Source organism: Haliaeetus leucocephalus, unplaced genomic scaffold (genome assembly GCF_000737465.1).
Source record: "Haliaeetus leucocephalus isolate CR32 unplaced genomic scaffold, Haliaeetus_leucocephalus-4.0 Scaffold340, whole genome shotgun sequence".
Classification (NCBI taxonomy): domain Eukaryota; kingdom Metazoa; phylum Chordata; class Aves; order Accipitriformes; family Accipitridae; genus Haliaeetus; species Haliaeetus leucocephalus.
The window spans coordinates 2,857,091-2,879,034 of record NW_010972776.1 but is presented as its reverse complement, the minus strand read 5'-3'; the positions used below and the strand labels follow the sequence as shown (position 1 = coordinate 2,879,034).

Below are 21,944 nucleotides of genomic sequence, written 5' to 3'. Positions count from 1 at the left end.
GCGTGGCCCGTGGCTGCTAATAGGTGCAGGACCGGAGGAGAGCTGCGCCCGGGCAGCGTGCGTGGTGTGCCCGCGGGCTCTCCGCACCTCCCGCCTCGCTCTGCGGGGAACCTCTTGGGGTCCTGTGTGTAGGACGTCAGCTGATGGATGGGCAGCTTCTCTAATTCTGTACCTGAATGTATGAAATGATAGCCAAGAAAAAAATCGGAGTGCCTGGTAGCAGTTAATAATGGACCATATTTGAATATAACTGGTACTTTTTTTTTTTACTGGACCACCTGGGATTATTTCAAGGAGACAAGGGTTTGATACCTCTATTTTATTTTCATACATTAAGGAGACTCAGGTGCTTCTAACTTTTTTAGAAATAGTAATTTTTAAAAGAAGAAAATTGCAAGGATTACCATATTCTGAAGATTAACAAAAATTAAAATTGGTAACTGTAGAAGATTGTCAAATGATTCTAGTTCTGCAAAATTTATTTTTACTCCATTTTAAAGTTATTTCATTCTAACTTTCAACAGTTTTTAAATGAGCAAACGCATATTTCAGCTATTGAAATCATGATTATGTCTTACAAAATTCAACTGTTGAAATAATGACAAATTTGGCACATGTGGCTACAGCTTACTAGTGCAGACTTTATTGTTGCGTTTATGTACTACTAATAGCAGGAGAAGTGACAAACATGGGTTGGTGTAAAGAAACTGTAGATTTTGGTTAAAATTCTGGGCTAAAAGCTTTTGATAAAGCTTGTAAGTTCTACTAGCAAATGATACCATATGCCCACAACAGTTCAAGGAGTGGTAGGATGTCTAGGATTTGTTTTTCAGTGTTACTCCTTTTATCAGTAATCCACTATCACATACTTTGATAAATGTACACAAAGAGTTAGGGAACTTGCAAATAAACAGTGGAACCAATTTAAACTCTGAAGCTTACCAAATAAACATTAAAGTATTCCCTTTAGGAACTCAGAATCCTTTGAATTATGCATGTATTGTAGTTTGCAGTAAGATAAAAGAACTCTAGGTGGGGGAGGGTGAGAAACTTGAAAAGCCTTAAGGAATAATTTGCATAAATTGGGTGGAGAGAGTAAACAGCACAAGGGGAAGAAAGTTATTTTCAGTAAGGCCTTATAGAATGAGATAAAACAAATTAAAAAAATCAGGTGGAGTTGAAACAAAGCTGAAGTGCTTTAAACTTGTGTTAGCACTGCCATTGCCTTTAAAGCAAATCCCAGGGAACTCTGTACTGCCCTGGATAAAAAAACAAACTTAAAAAAAAATTTCTTAAGGGAGAGTTAAAAGAGAAGAAAAGCCATGGAGACAGTATAACATGTGTGTCTTACTGTATGCAAGACCTCTGGAAATTAAATGAATAGCATAGGCAGAATTTTTTTTAAGTCTAACAGTATTTTTTTTTATCTTACAGTTACAGGACCGCACACAATTTAGTGACCGAGACTTAGCTACCCTAAAGAAATACTGGGACAATGGCATGACCAGCCTGGGCTCAGTCTGCAGAGAGAAAATTGAAGCTGTGGCTGCAGAATTAAATGTTGACTGTGAAATAGTGCGGGTAAGAAATCTAGAGTCTTCCCTTATCTTGTCGCAGAAGCAAAAATAGGACAGATGAAAGCCTTTAAAAATTTCATGAGGAAGCTTGAAATAGATTTCACGTATTACATAATGAATGACCATGTTGGGAAGTGCTCTCTTGCTCTTTCTGCAGTCTATATATAGAAAAAAGCCCTCAGGTAAGAGTCTTATTGATCAGCAGCAGCAGGAGCACTATGAGCTGTCTGACGTTCTCTTTAGACTTGAGTAAGATTTTAGGTAAAAGTGTTACATTTTTTAGGGATATCCTAGAAGACTGAAAAGTGCTACTAAGATTGCTATTAAGATACAAAAAAGCCTTTCTAAAAATACAGGGGAAATATTTCTCATTACTGCTTAAAGGAAAAAATCATTGTCAACATAGCAAAGAAAATGCTCAAAAATAAGAAAAAAAAATTTTACAAGACTGTCCTGAAGCCAGGTTGAGATGTGATAGAGGGCAAAGGGTACCGCAAAGAATTCTGGGTCACTTTAATTTGATAGTCTGTATAGGTGTCGTTGAGGAAGGATTGCTTTAGGAACTACAGGTTTGGTGTAGATAACGTGATTCCTGAGAACCATTGCACATTATCTCTTCCAGAGGTTGGGAAGTTTGATACAGCATCAGTTGTTGCCACTGTATTCCCAATTACCAGACACATCATCACTCTCAAACTGTGGGTGTCTTATTCGCTCAGAGTGTTTCCATTCTTCAGAAAAGAGTCTGACTGTCTTTGTAGTCAGTACAAAAACATGAGTCTTCCTTTCACTCATAATAGGCATGACAATTGTGACTAGTCCTTTCAGCCTTCATCTTCTTTTTCCACCTCTTTCTTAAAATTCTGACATTGCTACAAAAGCAGAACTAGGAGCCCTTATTTGAAACTCTTCTTTTATGGAGATCTCTCTTGGGTTGGTGTATCAAAATGGTACCAAAGCTACTTTCAGTTTTGAACACTAATTTGGTTATTTACTTGCTTGTTTTCCTAAGCACATGTGAATTATAAAAAATTAAATTCTACTTTTGGAGACTGAAAAGAATTACTCTTTTCTCTGTAGAGAACAAAGCTTCTCCTTATTTTCCAAGCTCTTCAGTTTGCTTTCTGAAAGGTGAAGCTGTTTCCACTGACAGCATCTCAAAATGGGCCTCCTGGATATGAAATACCTTATTCACAGAACAGTAAGACTGATACCCATGCTTCGTCTCCCTTACTTTGCTCCCTTAAGAACATCCTTACTGGCACACATGCGATGACAGTATGAAGTTCTGTATACATCTTTCAGTTGCATCTGCTTGAAATGCTTTTGTCTTCAGGGTAGGTATACTGGGCTCTAATCAACTCTGTAAGACTCTCTGGCATAACCTGTATTAGAACATAGACACATGAATGAACAAAAAGATTTCTTTTCTTCGTAGTAACTGGTGGTGTTGCCAGTATCTGTCCTACCTTGGTCTCTGGTTCCTCTGTATGGCAGACTTGAGAACTGTAGTAAGAATTAGGTGGAGGTTGGTCCTGCACTATGCTGTACTATTTCTTTGGTTTGTAAAGGCTGAATTAATGCTACAGGACATATGTGAACTTCAGTGCTTCCTGTTGTCCTTTCTCTAGGGCATGTTCTGTGTGTACCAGCTGTAGGACAGGTATTTTCCATCATGTGCTCTAGAGGTTCTGTCCTAAATTTCTTCTGGGATCTATATAGGCACATCATATTGTGCCTCTCTCCTTACCTGCCAACCTGCATTTTCTTCAGTAGGAAACACTGATGTATGGAGGTTAGTGTGCAGCACGGTCTTTTTCACCTAAGGAGTCAGGACACAGCCATGATGCAGTCCGCTGTAAGGCGTGAGTGAACCACGGCATCTCCACCCTTTACTGCATGTTCAGCCAAGAAGAGTTGGACTGAGGGACACTTCTGGAAAAAGCTCTCCACTTTCAGTACTTGTACTTTGTTGCCTTTGGATTTCACCCTACTTTGAATTCTAGGTAGTGTGCAACTAGCAACTGTTTCTCCATTGGTGATGTAAAAAAAAAATTAAAAAATAGTGTATGTCAAATAGTACTAAGTACATATATAAGACCAAGAAAATACATATACATCAAATAATACACACAACAAATATATATTATATAAATAATATAAGTTTTTATAAATATATATAACTAAAATACTTATATATACATATCACTTGTTTTAATTCAAGTAAATACACGTCTCCTTTTTTCCCTTTTAATACCTTTTTTAATGGAAATTCATGATTTGTCCAGATAAATGTTGCTTTTGGAGAAGTACAAATGATTGATCCTTATGACCCATACTGGCTTGAAAGATCTCCAGTACAAAAAGTATCAGATCTGTTTTCCAGTACAAGGAAAGATAGTGTTTGCCACTATGCATAGTTCCATTGGATTTAATCTTTTAAGGTTGAACAGGGCATTTTATTTGGTAAATTTTGTACTTCTAGTAGGAGAGTGGACTTGCAAAGTGACTGCTGGTTGTACCTGAACATCATGAACATTTGCACCCTCAAATGTCTTTCATGTTCCCAAGACACCAAAAGAGGGAAATAAAAAAAAGAGCTATGTTATATTTAAATATGTGAACTTTGGCCAATACTTCATTAAACTTACAATATTTCTTTGGCTTATGTTATAATTATTGCTGATTACATTTGTTTGGTGTGTTTTTTGTAGTTACTTACACATATTTGTTTATATTTCTCTTGACTAATTCTATTCATTCATACCAAAATAGCATCTGAAAGCAGTATAGTCGTCTTGGCAGCGAGGCATTAGACATTTGAGAAGGACGGGTGACAACTACCAAACTCCTCTGAAATATATGAGGAATATAAGAAAAGTGCATGACAATTTTTAATTTTTTTATTAATAGAACATAAAGCTTTTGTACATAAGAGGTCAAAAGCTACTCCTAAGCACCCACCATAGGCTAAAGATACCTCCTCCTCTTTCCCAGCAGCTCATCAGATAAAAGCTGGATTATTGAAGGTAGTGCTTCAGCCTGAGTTTAGCAGCAAAATCGAGCAGTTGCAGCAGAAGGGCCACTCATTCTTCGCAGCTGACTAATGGCTCTTCTTTTTGGGGGCTCTAGGCCTAGTCTGGATCTGGCTTGTGGTCAAGAGAAACATTGGAAAAACAACTCGGAATCTTCCATCTTTATTTTTTCAGTTAAGTGGAATTTCTGAAGGTTCCAACCTAGAATCTTTCTAGCACGTTGACACCCTAACCTCAGTATCTGGAGAGCTGTAATCACGCTTTTTAAGTGGCTCCCTGCCAGTCCACTTACTTGTAAGCTGCCTGAGGGCAGACATATGCTGGCTCCTTCTGCCTGGACTCCAGCCTTTCTTCCCTCGCTCTTGCCGGTCATCTGTTCAGTTGAAACTGGGGAAGTTGCTTCTGAGTTCATTGCTGGCTGCTGTAAGTAGGTTTAATGAGTCTGATCACATGCGCTTTACAGATGTTTGAAGTTTTTAAGGAGGTAGTATTTTAGGGATATAGAATTATTAAGCTGGTTTCCTATGTAGAAATACTAGTCTGCTCTCACCCTCGCCATTGTACTGCTCCAGAATATTCACTGTTAAATGTAGCATGGAGGGTATGGAGCCTTATTACTTTTCTTTCCCATTTTAATTTGAGACACTATAAAAATATGTTCATCTTCTATGACATATTCAGTATGTCGAATGAAAGGTTTTATGCTTTGAAAGGTATATAAAAAGACAAGTTCTACATTTCCCAAGTGCCTCAATTTTTTTCTGAATTTTTCAGTAAAAAAGAAGCAGATTCGCTTTTAAATTTTGTAGTCATTAGCACTATTTATTACCATCATAAAATTATGAGAAAATTTAAAGAATGGCAATACACTGTTTGGAAAAAAGAGACCTGGTTTTGGAAGGGGGTGCTTTTTTTTATTTTTTTCTTTTTTTTTTTTTTTTTTTTTTTCCCCAAACTGTATATAATGTACAAAAATATCTAGGTAGCTCTCTGTGTACCTGTTTCACATTCTTCAAAGAGGAAAATCGGCAAGCTGGGAAAGCAAATAACACCCAACAAAAATGATTAGCTAAAAATAGTGTTAAGCATGTCATCTTTTAGCTAGTTAAAGAGATTCAGCTTTAAGAAAAATTTTTTTTTTTCAAGGCTGACACAGCATGGAACTATCTTTAGTAGTTGGGACTGCTGTTAATATTTCTTAATTTTTCTATTTGATAATCAAGGCATTATAAGCAAAAAGTTTTTTACTAAACCTTTTCATGCCATATATCAGAACTGTGGTTGAAGTGTGATGGGAAAGAGGAGCAATGCAGGTATTTCTGAAATAAGCCAGAGTAATGTTTAGTGTATCTTTAGAGAAAAAAATCCTATAATATTCTAATGTGTTTGGTAAACTCTGTTGGAACACAGACCTTATGGAAAGGGTGTGCATTTTGCCATGCTCTGATCATATGTTTTCAAAAATATGAACTCCCTGTGCTTTCTAGAGCTGTGTTTGATTTTTAGCAATCCAGAAATTCCAGCACTAAGCATGATTCAGAACCTCGTAATGACCATGCTGTGCGTACATCGTCATTGCAGTAATCAAGCACACTCTGTATAGTGATAGCTTACGTGGCCAAACTTCACCGTTCTCCGTCCTGGGCCAGCGTGTGGTCAGATCCTGGAACAATGAGGATAGTCCCACTAGTGCTGTCATCACTGCTCCTATTTATTGAGTTTTAGATGATGTAGCGGTGGGAGGAGAGCCAGGTCAAGAAGACTGGAAGTTAGCAGTTGGCAAATAAGTTGATTCCTGGCTCTGAGAAGGATTTTTGGTTGCCAGTGGAAAACTGACTTGGATGGAACAAAGTGACTGGAGTACAAGAGCTGTTAAACAGAATTGAAATTAGATGAGAAGTCAAAAGCCTGAGTAATGCAAAGGAAGGGAGAGAGTTAAGAGGTGAAGAGTTGCAGACATTACATCACATTACATCTTATTACATCATAAACTCTATTTTGAGTCTTTAATAACTTTTAGTGTGGACTTTTCTTTATCAGAGAAAGCAAGTTAGTTAACAGTTACACAGATCCACTTGAAGAATTTTGAATGTGTTTTGTTTGGGTTTTTTTAATTTTATTTTTTGAAACACAGTTTTACTGATGTAAAATGAACTTAAAGCATCCATACCCATCTGATCATGAATGTGTTTCCAGGTTCCTTGGTCTTGGACCTGTTTCATCTCCCACCACTGCTTACAGTATGCTCTTAAATACCTTATTGCAAGCAATGTTTCTTAAAGACTTGTCTTCCAACCAAAGAGGACTTAAGGATAATATTGCTGTGAACTTAATTCTGCCAAGTTATGTTCTGTCATCAAAGTGGAGTGATGTAGAGCTATCACCTTGGACAACTTCTTCTGTGCTGTAGGAAATCCTAGAAGATGTGGGCTGTTTGGGCCATTGGATGCTTTTTTAGTCCCCTTATGAAAGTTGCAGAGTGGGAGAACCTGGATCAAAGATCTTACATTAAATTAATTGAATAATTTAGGTGGGGAGAGACCCTAGAAGGTCACCTAGTCCTACTCTTTATTTAGAGCAGGATTGACTTCAGAGTTAGGTCAGGTTTCTCAGGATGTTGTCCAGTAAAATGATGAGTACCTCCAAGATTAGAAGTGCCAAGACTCCTATGGACAAACTGTTCCAGTGCCTCAGTGTGAAGCATTATTTTTTTCTTTTTTTTCTTAATTCCAGTCAGAGCTTCCCTTGCTGTGACTTATCAATGTTGCTTCTTTTCCTTTTGCTGTGCACCTTCCCTTTTCCCTTGTATTGGAGGACTGAACCTGGACAGAGTATTCCAGGAAGCAGCCTCGTGAGGGTCAAATACGGGGGAATAATCACCTCCCTTGAATTGCTGGCTACACTCTTGTTCCTATAGTATAGATGTGCTAATTTCACTTGGTTGTGGGCCTGTTGCTTTTGTTATAGTTTCTGATATCATTCATGTTTATTTCTCTTACAAGACTTGGATTGGGAATCGAAGACGGAAATATCGTTTAATGGGGATTGAGGTCCCACCCCCTAGAGGAGGTCCTGCTGATTTCTCTGATCAATCTGAATTTGTTTCTAAATCAGCACTTAATCCAGGAGAGGAAACTGCTACTGAAGTGGGGGATGATAATGATAGGAATGATGAAGTATCAATCTGCTTATCTGAAGGAAGCTCACAAGGTATTTGAAAATGCAGTTACTACTGTGCATATATTTTTAATTTTGTGCAGTGTGCATGCTTTCGATTCTCTGTTGTACACATTCAAAAACGTCTGAAAGAGTGTCTAACAGTCACAAGTTATCTACCTTGGCTATATTGAAGGTACTGTTCGGTCTCTTTCTTCTGCCTCTCTTTATATGAATTTTGTTGGGTTTGTTATCGCAAAGCTTGCAGAAACCTTTTATTTTAAGACCTCTGTTTCTGCCAGATTTAGCTGAAGTTAAATGACAACTTCACAATTTGCTGGTGCAACTGAGAGATGGACAGACAGTACAAATGTATAAGTCTTGCTTCCCTAGGAAGCCAGGTTTTTAAAAAATGCTCTCTGCTAACTGGGCAGTTCTGCACAGCCAGCTTGAGTCCATTCCCATTAGCCTGAACCACACCAACAATTTTCATCTAAATAAGCACTAATGTGTGCAAACCTGCTTGCTTTGAGCTGACCAGAGCTATGTACTTAGAGTTTTCCTGATATTAAACTCATGCTGATGAGATGTTCAGAAGATTTATTAGCTCAGACTTGGTCTTGGACTAAAAGAGCTTCACAGTACGTCAGAGCATAGCAGAACTTCTGCCATTAAGCTGTCTGCGGTGCATGTATGGTCTCTGACAAGCAAATACAAACCAACAGAAAAGATCAAAGTCAGTAGCAGGGGACTACTCAGGAAGCCTTAGAACTACACATATGGGGTGCCTGTGTGTTCTCAGTAAATTGCATGATCTTGAGTGATAAGTGTCTCGAACTTAATTCCCTTTTACTCCACCTCCCAGAACTGCATGACCACATTAAATCGATCTCTCCCTTTCCCTCTTGTACGTTAGCACTCTGGGCCTAGGGCAGATGAACTGCTGCTCAGCACATTCACCAGCTTCACAAGCTCAACTAATTGCTCCCAGTGCTTCTGATTAGAAGAGATCAATAAAGCCTTTGCTCTATAAACTAAAAGAAAGCCTGATCTAGTGCATGCTATTGCAGCTTAATATACCAGACTTGATCTTGTCATTTTGTCTGAACAATTTAAAGGAAAGAACTAGAAAAATGAACTGCTGGGCATGAATTTGTGATAGCTTTGTCATATTCTACTGTAAAGAGAATAAGATGATAAAGAAATGGGTCAACTGATTGACAGCCAAGTGAGGTGCAGAATCTAAGAGTCCTTGACTTGCCTGAGGTGTGGAAGGAACTGATTTAGTCAGATCTGCTTGAAAGAAAATGGTGATGGGGAAGAGTCTAAATTCTCTGTAGCTTAAGGTGAGGAATAACACCACATTTATTGAACGAGGCTTTCATAAAACAAGATAAGGCTGTAAGACTATGAGTAGATTATTAGAGTCAAAGCTTAAGGAAGTACAAGAAAATGGTAGGATTTCCACATAAGAAAGAGGAATCCCTCTTTCATTCCTTTATTCCACCACAAGAATTGTTTCTATTAATTTCTCCAGTTCAAAGGAGTAGGTTTCACTGCTGCAGCTCAGCTTATTTTGAATTTCCTGGAAAATATTTCTTCCAATAATCATGTGTACTATTCAGTCACAGGTATTTGATTGTTTTAACGTTTGAGAACTATAACTTTTGGTCCTAATTTATAAAAAAAACCAAAACCACAACACTCTCAGAGACAGGAAAAAGATATTTTTAGTCACCTAATTAGAGAGAAAGCATTGATGGCACTTGCTTTTTAAAACATAGTGTGCAAATATTACAAAAAAAAAAAAAAAGAAAAGCTGTACTGGGATGCAAAATTAAGCATTAAAGTTCTCATAATGCCATAACTTTTTTAAATGTATGTTAATTGAATCCATACTTTGTGTAAATGAACACAGCTCTGTGGAGGCTATTATAGCTGTGCCAGTTTATATTAGCTGAGGATGAATATTTAAAGAGTTGAAAGTGCTGTAGGGAGTTGCTTTGTTCGACTATTGAATCCAAGTGGTGACTGTCAGGGTTAGCAAGTGACTGGTGCTTTAGACTGTTTCAGAGTCCCTGAGGTGCATCTTCAATGACCTTCCTTCCTCTGACTCGAACGATGGGGTCCTATATTGCTCCCTGCTTTACAGTTCTCCCAGTTGAACCCATTTGCTTTTGCTGCTAGCAGAAATTTTCCTCTGAAATTGTGACCAGTGGCAGATTAAATTTATTTGAAACAACTTCAAATCAAATTTGCTCAGTTTAGAGATATTTAATTGGTAGAAAACTTATTTAAAATAATTAACTATCTCTGTATGGTCTGCCTTAAATTTTATCCTATCTTTGCAAGCGTTGGTAATCTCCAGTTAAGTAATGTTACCCCTGTGTTTGCGTGGAAGTGATACACCCCTGCATCATTATCTGCCCTCTTTCAGTGTCCCACATGAACGCTTGCTGCCCGTTCACTCACCATGCCTCTTTTTCTCTTTAGATGTGATAGCTGAACTGTTTGACCCTTTTAATGCAAGCTCTATCCTTTGCAGAACTGTGTAATTTTACTAGCACTTGGAAGCAGTGTATTTCCAATTAATAGCCTAGCTGTTAATGACATCGTTTACGTTTTTTATCATAGCTGTCTTGCCTCTGTGTTTTATTTCCTGACTTGCTGTTTCTATCAACTGTTTTCTTCTTAACAGTATATTAATGTGGAGAATTTAAGTAAATCTGAGAAATGTACTTAATCGTAGGGACGAATAAGCTTATCTTTCTTGTTTTTTCACATTGGCCATAGTTAGGGCTAATAGAATCAGCTAGTGCTTGTGGTTGAAATTTAAGGATAAGATTTGCTCTGTTTTCAAGTGTGTACTTTACTTATACATAAGAGAGCAGCTTAGGTTCACTAGGAGCAAATATTTGCCATACAAGAATGACGTAATCTGCTTGATCATTTTTGGGTTCAAAACTAATCAGTATCAGCTAATCAGCAAGGAGGAGGTGGGATTCTCATATGTCCCCTATATTGTTGAGGCATGCAGGATTTTTCATGTAGTAATTTATTTTAATTTAAAAAAAAAAGTTCTGTGCACCTCTGATGTGAAACTATCATCACTTTTGAATATTCCAACCTGAACATAAAATAGGAAGGTTTTAGTATGTTGCAAGAAAGTAACTGATAGTTTTCCTGTTGTTTCAGGTAGCAATTGACATGATGTTGGCCTGAAATACTTGTAATACGATATCTTTTTTAATAAGACATACAGTATTTTTTATGAATAGACATTGATAATATGAATTTGCTTTTGTATCTAGCAGATGTGACATATTTAGTGGTAAAGACTATTAATGTTCCTTCAGCATAAAATTTGAATGAAATCTGAAAAACTGATTTATTTCTGCAGAAGAGACAAATGAAGCTCTTCAAAATGAGGAAATCGGTCATAAAGATGATGACCAGAATCCAGTATCTACTGATAATGTGGTATGTATACATTTCCTTTTCCACTAATGGGACCTCCTTAATTGCTAATGTTGAGGTTGTTGTCCAACACTAGTGTTTTTCACTAGGTGAAAACTTCAGTTGAGTGTGCTAAGAGTCCTTCCTAATTGGTTGAGCACTAAAAGAAACTGTACTAAAAGTACTAAAACATAGAGCTATGCATGTTCAGAAGAAATTGACTTATATGGCTTTTTCTGTATTATAACAATTTGGTGTTCTTTTTCTGGAGTGCAAAGCACAACGCTTGGGTAGTGCTCTGTAAGTACCTAGTATAGTAAAACAGTAAGAATAAGAAACCCAGAATAATAATTGAAAATGGTTTTCTGTAGTTTTAAGAAAGTCAGGTCTTCCTAGTGCTGCTTCTCCGTAGCTAACGTTGAATATGTGAGATCAGACTGGGGTGGGTGTGTATTCTTCATTCCCATACCCTTGTCAGGACATTACTTAGATGTTTCTTGTTTTCTCCCTTGCATTCACATTGAGTCAAACACAATTGTTCTTGCTGGTTTTAATTGACTGCAGTGAGACAAGGAAGGAAAGACAGAGGGAGGAGTCATAGCAAATAATACGATATATCCCCTTTGTTTAGCCTGCCTTCTCTCAAATTAGAAGAAAGGAGAGGAGGAAGAGGAGAGAAGACCCCAAGTGGTAGGGTAATTTTTATCTTAAAAGTTATCTGCAGAATGAACAGGTGATGGTTCCAGTTCCCAACTGCACTCTTTTTGCAGTTGGAGATTAAACGACAGTAGCTCAGAACATGACAAGAACATTTGTGTTACATTAATCACACGGAACCTGAAGTGGGAAAGCGAACAGGACATTCCCTTCCCTCTATATAGAGAGAGAGAGAGAGACAGGAGAGAACACTTTCTTTCTTTTGTTAATATATGATCATCTTTCGCATAAACTGAAATCCCACGGCTGTATTTTCTGTGGTTGCCTGAATAGAAACAGCTGCCTTTTTCCTTTCTGTTTACCTTAATGGCCTGCTCTGACCTTAGATATAATCACTCTGAGTTTCAGGCTGATGTGTTTACCATGGAGATGCAGAATGTAAAATGACAAAGGTAAAAGGTTTGCAAAGATGATGTCTGAGAGACTCAGTTCTCCAGTCCACCTGAACTCCAGCATTATATAATTTGATATAATAAGAGGGGGGGGGGGGAAAGAGAAGTAGTTTTTTCATACTCTGTTCTGAAAACACTGTAACAACATTTTTAAAATCTCTGCAGTTAAAATTGGACAAACGTACATTGGACTTGCCTAAGACATATCGTTTTCTTATTTGAAATTCTAAACTGTCCATTCCCTTACTATCTTAAAATATATTATTATAAGAATGATAGTGTGAATGTTTGGCATTTATTTAGAGACTCTTTCCTCAAGCTGAGTCTAAAACCAAAGATATTTGAATCACAGTGTTACTCAGGATATGATATAGCAGCAGATCTTTGACATTAAGCCTTTGAAATGTTATCACTTCAGCTGGGCTGTCAGACACAGAAGCATAGAAAATGTGGTTTACCCTCCCTACCATTAACACATACTTGTGAGCTTGGTGGGTACTACTAGCGAGAGACTGTTAACCTCTCTTGAAGGATTTCTTCTTGGTTATTAGAAGGAAATTTCTGATGACTGGTCTGCAGGCAGGCAGAAGGCACACACATATGCTGCAGAGAAGAAACCTCCTCTAAAATAACACCTCCAGAACTAACCATTAAAGTGTATAGTGTCAGTGTGGGCCCTTGCCTACGTTGTATTAAACAGTATACTAAAAACCATAGTAAAATTGCTTTAACTTCCTATATACAGTCTTATAAATGTTTACAGCTGTCAAAACAATGAAAAATAGTATAAAAACCCAAACACCTCTTCTTATACTACCACTGCTTCCCTCTCAAAAATAGAGTGAAATTTATGGTTTCATCTGGGCAGTCATCCTTCTGAGTTCTTGTTGAAAAATGCCATTCTTACCACTATCTAATTCAAATTCATTCTGTGTGTTTGAGATGTAGCTTAGAGATGAATAAAAAATTAAAATCTTATAGGTGCACTAAAAATGTGTACATTTTGTGTTTTCTCCTATTGAAATAATGTTTTAACATAATTTTCTTACATAAGAAGGTTTTCTGTTGGGAAGAAAAACAGAACATGCAAGTGGTAAATAATGTAAAAGCAAATCTTTTAAAACTTGAGATACAATTGGAATGTATTTCCAAGTTCTAAACAGCATTAAGCTTGGCCTTTAACATTGTACTTCAGGTATCTTTAAAGACCCAATATAAAAAACCCCCAAGAATTTTTGTGACTTAAGTGAAAATGTCCATGTGTATGTATTTGGAACTGTCCTTTGTATCAACATTCTTTACTGTGTAGGGCATTTGACTTGCAGTATGGCCAAAGAAGGCCAAAGGAGACCTCTTCATTGCTTTAGGCAAGAAGTAGGTCAGTTAGGACTTGCCTGTCACTTGCCACAATGTCTGTTTTGCTCCAGAGGAATAAATTTTCATAACCTTCTTCGCCCTGCAGGAGGTCTTCAACAAAAGGTTTACAGAATAAAATGCAGGCTTGTGCAGGCTGTAATGAGATACAATATGCAACTTAATGCCAAAAGCATGGTGACATATAGCTCCTCCTCTGTAAACAGCCTGAGTCACCATGGCAGCAGCTCTGAGTACCGACAGTTTCAATTTGGATTCTTCCTGGATCTTGTGGCTGAGGTGCATGATTGCCATCTAATGGGGGCTGCACAATTCAGAATTTCTCATGAGCAAGCAAAAGGTCCTGTTACCTTCATCCTTTCATGCCAGTTTGAGATATGGATTGTTGTTTGTCTGTCTAATCTAGGCATTCAGATATTTGGAATGAACTGTTCCCTTCTGTTTCAGAAAATAGAAATTATAGATGATGAAGAAAGTGATATGATAAGTAATTCTGAAGTGGATCAAATGAGTTCTCTTTTGGACTACAAGGTGAGTAATTAGGCTATATAATATTAAGCAGGATGGTCCACAGGACATTCAGATGGGTGTATCTGTAAGGAATTCAGCAAAGGCATGTGGGAACCTGCAGCTCCTTTGCTTTTTATTGCGGTAGTGCACGTCATACCCTCAGTCACATCTCCTCATCCCATTTACAGCCAGATTACCCGTATTTCAACCCAGAGGGAGGCAGGAAAAATCCCATTTCTTTGCATTACATTAGCTGTAGCCATCTGCATCTCCCACCATGTGTCCCAAACAAAGCAATTTATTTAGCCTCTAAACCAAAACTTTCTTTTTGAGCAAGAATTGTTCTTTGGAGTGCTGTGGTGTGCTTTTACATGCAGCGTGATGCTGCCAGCTCTGGAAAGGGACGTAACAGCTGGAATCTTCTAATAAAATGGGGGGGATCTGAGAAGAAGTCATTCTCACAGTGTAGTGCAGAACATGTCTGGAAGCAGTAGTTACGGGAGGGAGGAAAAGCAGTTGGATACCTGACAGTCACTGTCTTCTGCCAAATGGTAAAGGTTACGTGTGTGTGTTACTGCTCTAAGAGTTGCCACAGTTTGGTGTTGTATATTGAGCATGTTTTTACCTATGTAAAGCTGTTTTTTTACTTGGAAAACAGGTATGTTCTACTAATGGTAATCAGTTACCAAAATAATAAATAGATCATCTTTTCAGAGCAAAAATTACTCCTTCAAGCAGTGTTTTCCTGGTAATGGCAGTGGAGAATGAGTATGGAGAGGGAATGACCTTTTCTTAATGTCACCTGTCACCACGGTGAAAGGCTTGTTGTGACAGCATGCCCTACAGAACCTTGTTTGTTGGTTTGTTGTTCGACATTAGTGATTAGTCTTTGTGCCTATGTGTTTTCTGCATAAATCTGAATTCCTTTTTTGGCTGGGCAAAATCCATTGCTAAATAGGCAACTTCTAAGTTTCCATCTGAAAGATGCATTCAGCTGACTTTCTTATGAAAGCCTCAAAATCACAGCCCAAATATTTCTTTTATTCTCAGAGCTGTTATAACCTGAAACAATATGGTGAGCAGTGTTCTGACTGAAGAAATGTGAATTTTCGGGGGCGGGGGGGGCAAACAAACAACAACCATTTTTAAAGGCTTGTTACAAACCTTCCAGTTCATCATGTAGTCTCACCTTTACATATCAACTAAAGTTGAATTACAGCCAGTCTAGCAAATGTAAGCATGAATATCAGAGCATAGTTCTATGTTTCTTAAAAAAAAAAATTCATCATTAAAACAAAATGCCAGCTTATAAATTCACTTTTGAAATTTGCTTATGTAATTATTTGCTGCCACCAAAACCAGCCATCAAGGAACATACTGCATGCAAAACTGCCAACCTAATGAATCATATAGTTGCATAAGCAAGGGTGGGTTTTTTTCTTGCCTCTACCCCTTGGTAAATGCAACACTTAACATGAATTATCTGTGTAACCTAAATGCTTACTTTCTGTGTGTATTGTGCATTGCTAACAATTTCTGTGGGCATATTTTCTTCATTATTATCTTACGGAGGATGCACATTTGGTGCTACTATGCAGACACCTTTTGCAAAAATGCACAATGACTTCGATCTTGAAAAGTGAACTGTTTATTTAGGTTATGTGATCTTTGCAAAGGTAAATAACCAGAGAAAATTCATTTTAGCTCTACACTGATGAACAGATTTAGCATTTTGATCTTGTATACTAATCAGTTGGTGAGATTGAAGGAGAAGAGATATTTGGAATAAACTGAAGTACTTAATTAAAAATTCAGATTTGATAAGTTTTTATATTAAGTGATTTGCAAGTACAGTAATGCATATTTATGCAAAGGTTGGAAAAATGCCTTTTTAGCCACAGAATATACATTATTGATATTTCTCCATTTTGTAAGTACATTCCTATTTATTCTGTAACCTGAGAGATCTTGGGGAGGTTGGTGAGCTGACACTTCATGATACATGTCAAACTCAGCTGTACTAGAGGATGCTATATTTTAATTTGTGGTAGCTTTGAGGAATTTTTCAAGTTATTTTGCCTAGTCTTTGTGTCAAGCCTCCTGCTGTAATAATGAAATTTAGTTGCTGTCTCTTTTCACCCTGTCTTTTCAAGATCACTTCTAGGAAGAGACCTTTATTTTAAAATAGAATTAGAGGTCATCCTTATAAAATAAAAAGCAGTGATTCTTTAAAAGGTTCATGCAAACTTTGGCTCAAGTTATTAATGCTTTAATGATAGCCAGTAATTCTGAAATGCCTTGGCTGCATGTTACATGGTTGGCTATCACATCTCTTGTGGAGAATAACAAGAAATGAAATTGCATACATGTTTGCAGGTTTAGTGTGACACTACTGGTCATTCATCAGAAACTTCTACTTGTATCCAAAGTCTATGTGTATTGCTCGATAATTCTAGAACTACAGAACTTTTGGCTATACTTAATATTGGTTTTGGCAGGAATCATAACAAACACTTTTTTACTTATTTTCACTAAAAACATTTAGTTTTAACACAAGTATGTTTAGGTGTCATTGAAAAGACGCAGTGCTGTTTATTATTTCCAGAATTTTGTGTAATTGTCCCCTACAGAATGAAGAAGTCAGATTCATTGAGAATGAGTTGGAGAATCACAAACAGAAGTATTTTGAACTACAGACATTTACTCGGAGTTTGATACTTGCTATTAAATCAGATGATAAAGAACAGCAGCAGGTAAGTCTTGAAGTAGGTTTTAATAATGGAAGGTGTTTGTCATTTTGTGTTCTGTCATTCCCTTGGTTTTATTCCATAGTGCCCAGAGGCTCAAATTATGATTAGGGCGGAGTCGTGCTGAACATCTTGTAGGCAAAGAAAAGCTGAACTTTAAACAAAAGAAAGATCTGGCAATTTACGTAAGTGATGACATAGACAAAGAAGTGTGACTTTTACAAAAGGACAACCAGTGCACCAGTGTACACTGAGGGACTGGGATTTGTCTGTTGTGAGATCTAAGATGTGAGATCTAGGAAAAAAAGCCAGGCTGCTTCAGTTTCACTGTGCCGCATTTAATACATAGCACTTCTTTTAATGCTTGGTTGGATCATGTCTTGTGTGGGTAACGTTTTGTGCTTTATTTAGGAAGAGATTTTGTTGCTTTTATTTTTTTCCTTTTGCCTTTAAAATACATCATCTTGGACAATGTTTTTCCTTTCAATATCTATCAATACTGACCTCTTCCCCTCCCCCCTCCATTTATCCAATACCAACACTGACTGAAAAGCTCAAGAAAGTTTTTTAACTATATGTTTAAAAGACATTGGAATGCTGACATAAAACATATACCTAATACCGGATTGTAATATATTTTTTACTTATAGGCACTGCTCTCAGACTTACCTCCTGAATTAGAAGAAATGGATTTCAATCATGCATCCCCAGAGCCTGATGATACCTCATTCAGCTTGTCGTCTTTATCGGAGAAAAATGCCTCAGACAGTTTGTGATTTATTTTTTTTAATTGACAAAAAAGAAGCCCCACGTAATGTGTAGGTTTCAAGAGAACGGCATTTTGCTATCCAGTGTTCTTCAGTCCAAAAAAGAAAGCCCAAGGTGAAGTAGACTTTCCTGAAGGATGACTGTAGTGTGTCATGGCTACAGTTTGCACTGTCAAGAAATTTCGAATGTTGTTTTTGGTAAATGAAAGAACTGTGTGAAGAAGGGTTTCACTTTTAGCAGTTTGGCCTTGATTAGGATAACTTCCGACTTTCCAGAATAACTCTTGCTCTGTAGCAAAGTCTTTTTGAGCAGGGATCCAAGAGTGGAAAACAAATGTCCTGTTATACAGAAAGCTAATTCTTCAGAGTTGCTTGCTCACCAGTCCTGTTTATTATTTTTTTTTCCCCATTTTTACTCAGGTAGGTGGACTAAAAATTGGGGACCCAAATAGAATAACAGGCTTTTTATGAGTTGTGCTTGAAGCCTTTTGAAAATCTGAAATTAAACTAGTGGTTTTCATTATGTGACTTCAGATTGTTGAATCTTCCATTTTCCTGACCAAAATAGCTGAAAAAACTTTGAAAGGCTAACTGAAAAATTTGAATTATCATCAATAAATTATTAATGTAAAGAAGCAGTCATAAGTGTTGTAACACATTAGATGGATATGGGAAACCTGATAGCTGCAGAACACGACTTTCTGATACTCTCACAGTAGCAATGGGATTAGATGTTTACACTACTATTTAGGGTTTTATGAATGTAGTTACAGGTTTTATTTGTCAAAGTCTGAATGCTGAAGTTCTGTTCATTGTTTGAAGTATTGGTTATATATTCTTCCACAAACTTGGCTTCATTTTATCAAGACACTGTCATAAATCCACAGCTGTCATTGCATCCTGAAAGGTATTCAAGTGTTTGGAATTGAGTTTTGCAGATCTTCTAAATGTGACCTGGTTTTGAAGTAGCCCTGTCTGATGAATTTTTTGGCAACTGCCGGGTGCCATTTCTAAACTGTGAGCTTGATTGCAGGCAGTGCTGAAATGAATTTCTTCTTTCCCAGCTGTCGTTGACATTGAATCCCTTTACTCATCTGATTAAATGGATGTGCAGACACATTCAGATAAATTTAGTGGAGCATGTAGGTGCATGCCCATATTATTGATGCTCTATAACTTCTGAATATTCCTCAGCAAGCATTTTTGAAATGCATACCTTCACAGTCTGGTAAAAAGCCTGATCTTTCAATTTTATGCCAAATAATAATTTACTCTGGTGAATCCTTATTCATGCAGTATAGTAAGTAATCCCCATAATTGCAGTGGGAGGTCCAAGGTGTAGCTCAGAAAATCCAGAGTGTTGGGGAAATAACACTTTTATCTCCCCCCCCTTAATACTAGGATTAGCTCAGATTTTAGGGTTTTCTCATTCTGGTCAGTTCCTCCCTAATCATTTCTACAGCCTTCCCCCCCCCCCGCAGTATCGGTGATGAGCTCCGTTCTTTCAGGTTTTTTTCTCTCTCTGTTGTCCTTGGGCATGGGGAGCTTTTAGCAATATTGTTAAATGCCAGGCTGCATAAAGGATACTCGCAGTTTTAAAAGCTGTTTTAAAAAACAAAACAGTTTCACAGTTCTGACTACTATACAATGCAGTTAGTTCCCAAAAGACCTCTTACCATCTATTCTACAGAGTGACCCCACAAAAGCGAGCTGTTGGGCCTGTATTTGAGTTTAGGCATTAAAACTCAGAGTGGAATCCCAGGAGGGAGGGAAGGCACTCTGTGTAGCCAGGAGGTAAGTGGTAGGTTACTCATCCTTTCACTGCTTGAGCTGAAATGTCTCATCCTGGCTGACAGACAGATCCTTATAGCCTTACTCAGAGAAGGAGCTGGTATTTTACATGCCTGTTGAAATGACCACCAATCTAAAATTAATTAAAGTTTGTGAGCAAAGATCACAGTACTATCCTTCAAATGTAAGATAGAGCTCAACTGTGATTCTGCTCATCCTGAAAAAATCATTTATAAAGGGTTTTCTATACTGGGTTAACAATGCTTTCTATTACTGTTCTCCCTAGATAGGAAACTTGTGCCACTGACAAAGAAACCTCTTGTTTTCTGTGAGCTTTGCTGAAATGGAAGAAAAAAAAAAGTACTGTGATTTGCCACTATCTGGACCTTATTTTCCTGCTTCTTCCACTTAAATTCCCATGACAAAAGGCAGGATGCTCTTAATGAGAGTTCTTGATTTCATGGTCAATTAAGTCATCCACCTTTATACAAGAAAAACTTTCATTGATGATTCATGTTTTGCTATATCTTGCTTCTATTTCATATGCCAAACAAATCGAAGGAATTAATTTTGAATGAACTACTACCAGATCCAAGCAGTTATGTAAGTCCCTTTTCTCAAGGAAGCTGGAATCCTCTTTAGGATGTGCAGCCAAAACTCTAGCTGCAGTCAACGCCCCCGTCATCCCTGTGGGCATGTTGTTCTTTGGTCTTTTCTCTTGCAGGGTGACAAGACAAAACATAGCAAAGTAGTCATGTTTTCATACCCTGAAACACTTGACAATATTACAGGAATATTCAGGAAAAAAGAGTATAAATTATATTCCTGTATAACAAAATGCTATATAGGATAATACTGTACAGCTGTTCTGCTTTTGTTTTTCAATATTGGTGTGTATTTCCTGCCATATGTAAAACAAAAACTTTAATGATATACTACCATCAATGGTACTTTAAATCATTGCAGCAACAACAGTTCTGCAGAACAGTGGCTGAAGAGCAGCTTAGGAGGTGCTGTAACATAACGCTTAACCATCCTTGAGACTTATGAAAATACATATCCAAGTATCACACTTCAGACTAGCGCTGCACACGTGCTTTGTAATTTAGGGCTTGTTTTAGTTTGCTTGTGTCCCTGACGACAACATAATGTGCTAATCGAGTTTGCAGATTGCATCCTGATCCATGTAACTTATTCGGCTGGACCTTAGAACGGTATGAGAGAACTGGGCATATTCCTTCCCTAATTCGTCTTAGTAATTGTACTGACAAGCATCTTGCTGACAGACATTGCATTCTGATACACAGTCACCGGGACGCTTGTTTCCAGCTGAAATTCTGAAAGTTCTTCAGGTGATGGAAAATGATGGGGATGGCTCTCTGGGCCCATGGCATGTTAGGATTTGGTTTGTGGTTATTTCCTCTTTTCATAGGGTGGTAACAAAAGCCCGCATTAAGTGCTAGTTCATCATTTGCATAGACTTTCCGTGACAGATAAAGCTAATATTGTGTTGTGTTACGACGACAGAAATAAGCCCCCCTTGCTATTTCAGTGGTTTGGCTCTGTAATTCGAATAACCGCTACGGCAGAAGTGCCACGTATTGATGTTTTTATCCTCTTTCTGCAAAGGCTCTCATTTGCTCTGTCTGTGAAAGATGACTTCCCTGGCGCTGTTTATTCCTAATGCGTCTGTCGGAACGTGAATGATGAAGTATGTCTTTCTGAAGAAACCAAAGTGGAAAAAGGTAGTTCAGAACAGACGCTTTAAACCAGAGACAGGACGCTCGCTCTCCTTAGGGAGCAATGAAAGTCTTTGATGCTAGCAAGCTTGCTTATAGTTAAGAAAGCTGTTTCCTGAAGCTATGCCTCTTTTCATTTCCCTGCCGATGATGCTTCTGTCAAGTCTAGAGGTCTAACAGGAGTGAGTAATAGTAAATATTCTAATAGGTGAATTTTTGGCAGATTTAAAAGTACATGAACAGATGTACCATAGAAGTGTCAGTTTTCTTGAGTGCTTGGTTCTTGAAGCAGCACTGCACTTTAATCTTTCCAAGTACTTCTTTTCGCTAAGGCAATAAAAAGTCTGAAAATGACAAGCAGATCGTGGGCTTTGCAGTCCTCTGAGTGAAAAAAAGGAATGTACCGGTTGTATCTTCATCTTCTTAAATTGGGAAGCAGCTTATGAAGTCCATTCACCAAACGGAGACAGCTATATCTACTCTTGTGGTTATACAGTTGAAATGATAGGACAAATCAACAGTATCATGAACTTCCTTCTTGTGGAAATGGAAATTACTGCTTAAAATCGATCAGCTATCCGATTCGGGATCTCTATTGCACTACCGTATTAGTAATGTTAAAAAGAAACTAATGCACAGCACTAACTTTTCCCTAGGTACTCTAGTCGTAGCTGACTGTTGGT

General features: G+C 37.7%; 1 protein-coding gene across 1 annotated transcript in view; it reads left to right on the top strand.

Moving 5' to 3' along the window:
- The window catches only part of HDX (highly divergent homeobox), a 44,216-nt gene extending 25,964 nt beyond the window's left edge, over window positions 1-18,252 (top strand). Inside the window, exons 5-10 of the mRNA XM_010572416.1 lie at window positions 1,435-1,581; window positions 7,615-7,822; window positions 11,169-11,248; window positions 14,155-14,238; window positions 16,848-16,970; window positions 17,615-18,252. Coding sequence (XP_010570718.1) covers window positions 1,435-1,581; window positions 7,615-7,822; window positions 11,169-11,248; window positions 14,155-14,238; window positions 16,848-16,970; window positions 17,615-17,740 — 768 coding nt within the window. The 3' untranslated portion in view covers window positions 17,741-18,252. The remainder of the gene's footprint in view (window positions 1-1,434; window positions 1,582-7,614; window positions 7,823-11,168; window positions 11,249-14,154; window positions 14,239-16,847; window positions 16,971-17,614) is intronic.
- The last annotated feature ends 3,692 nt before the right edge of the window (window positions 18,253-21,944 follow it).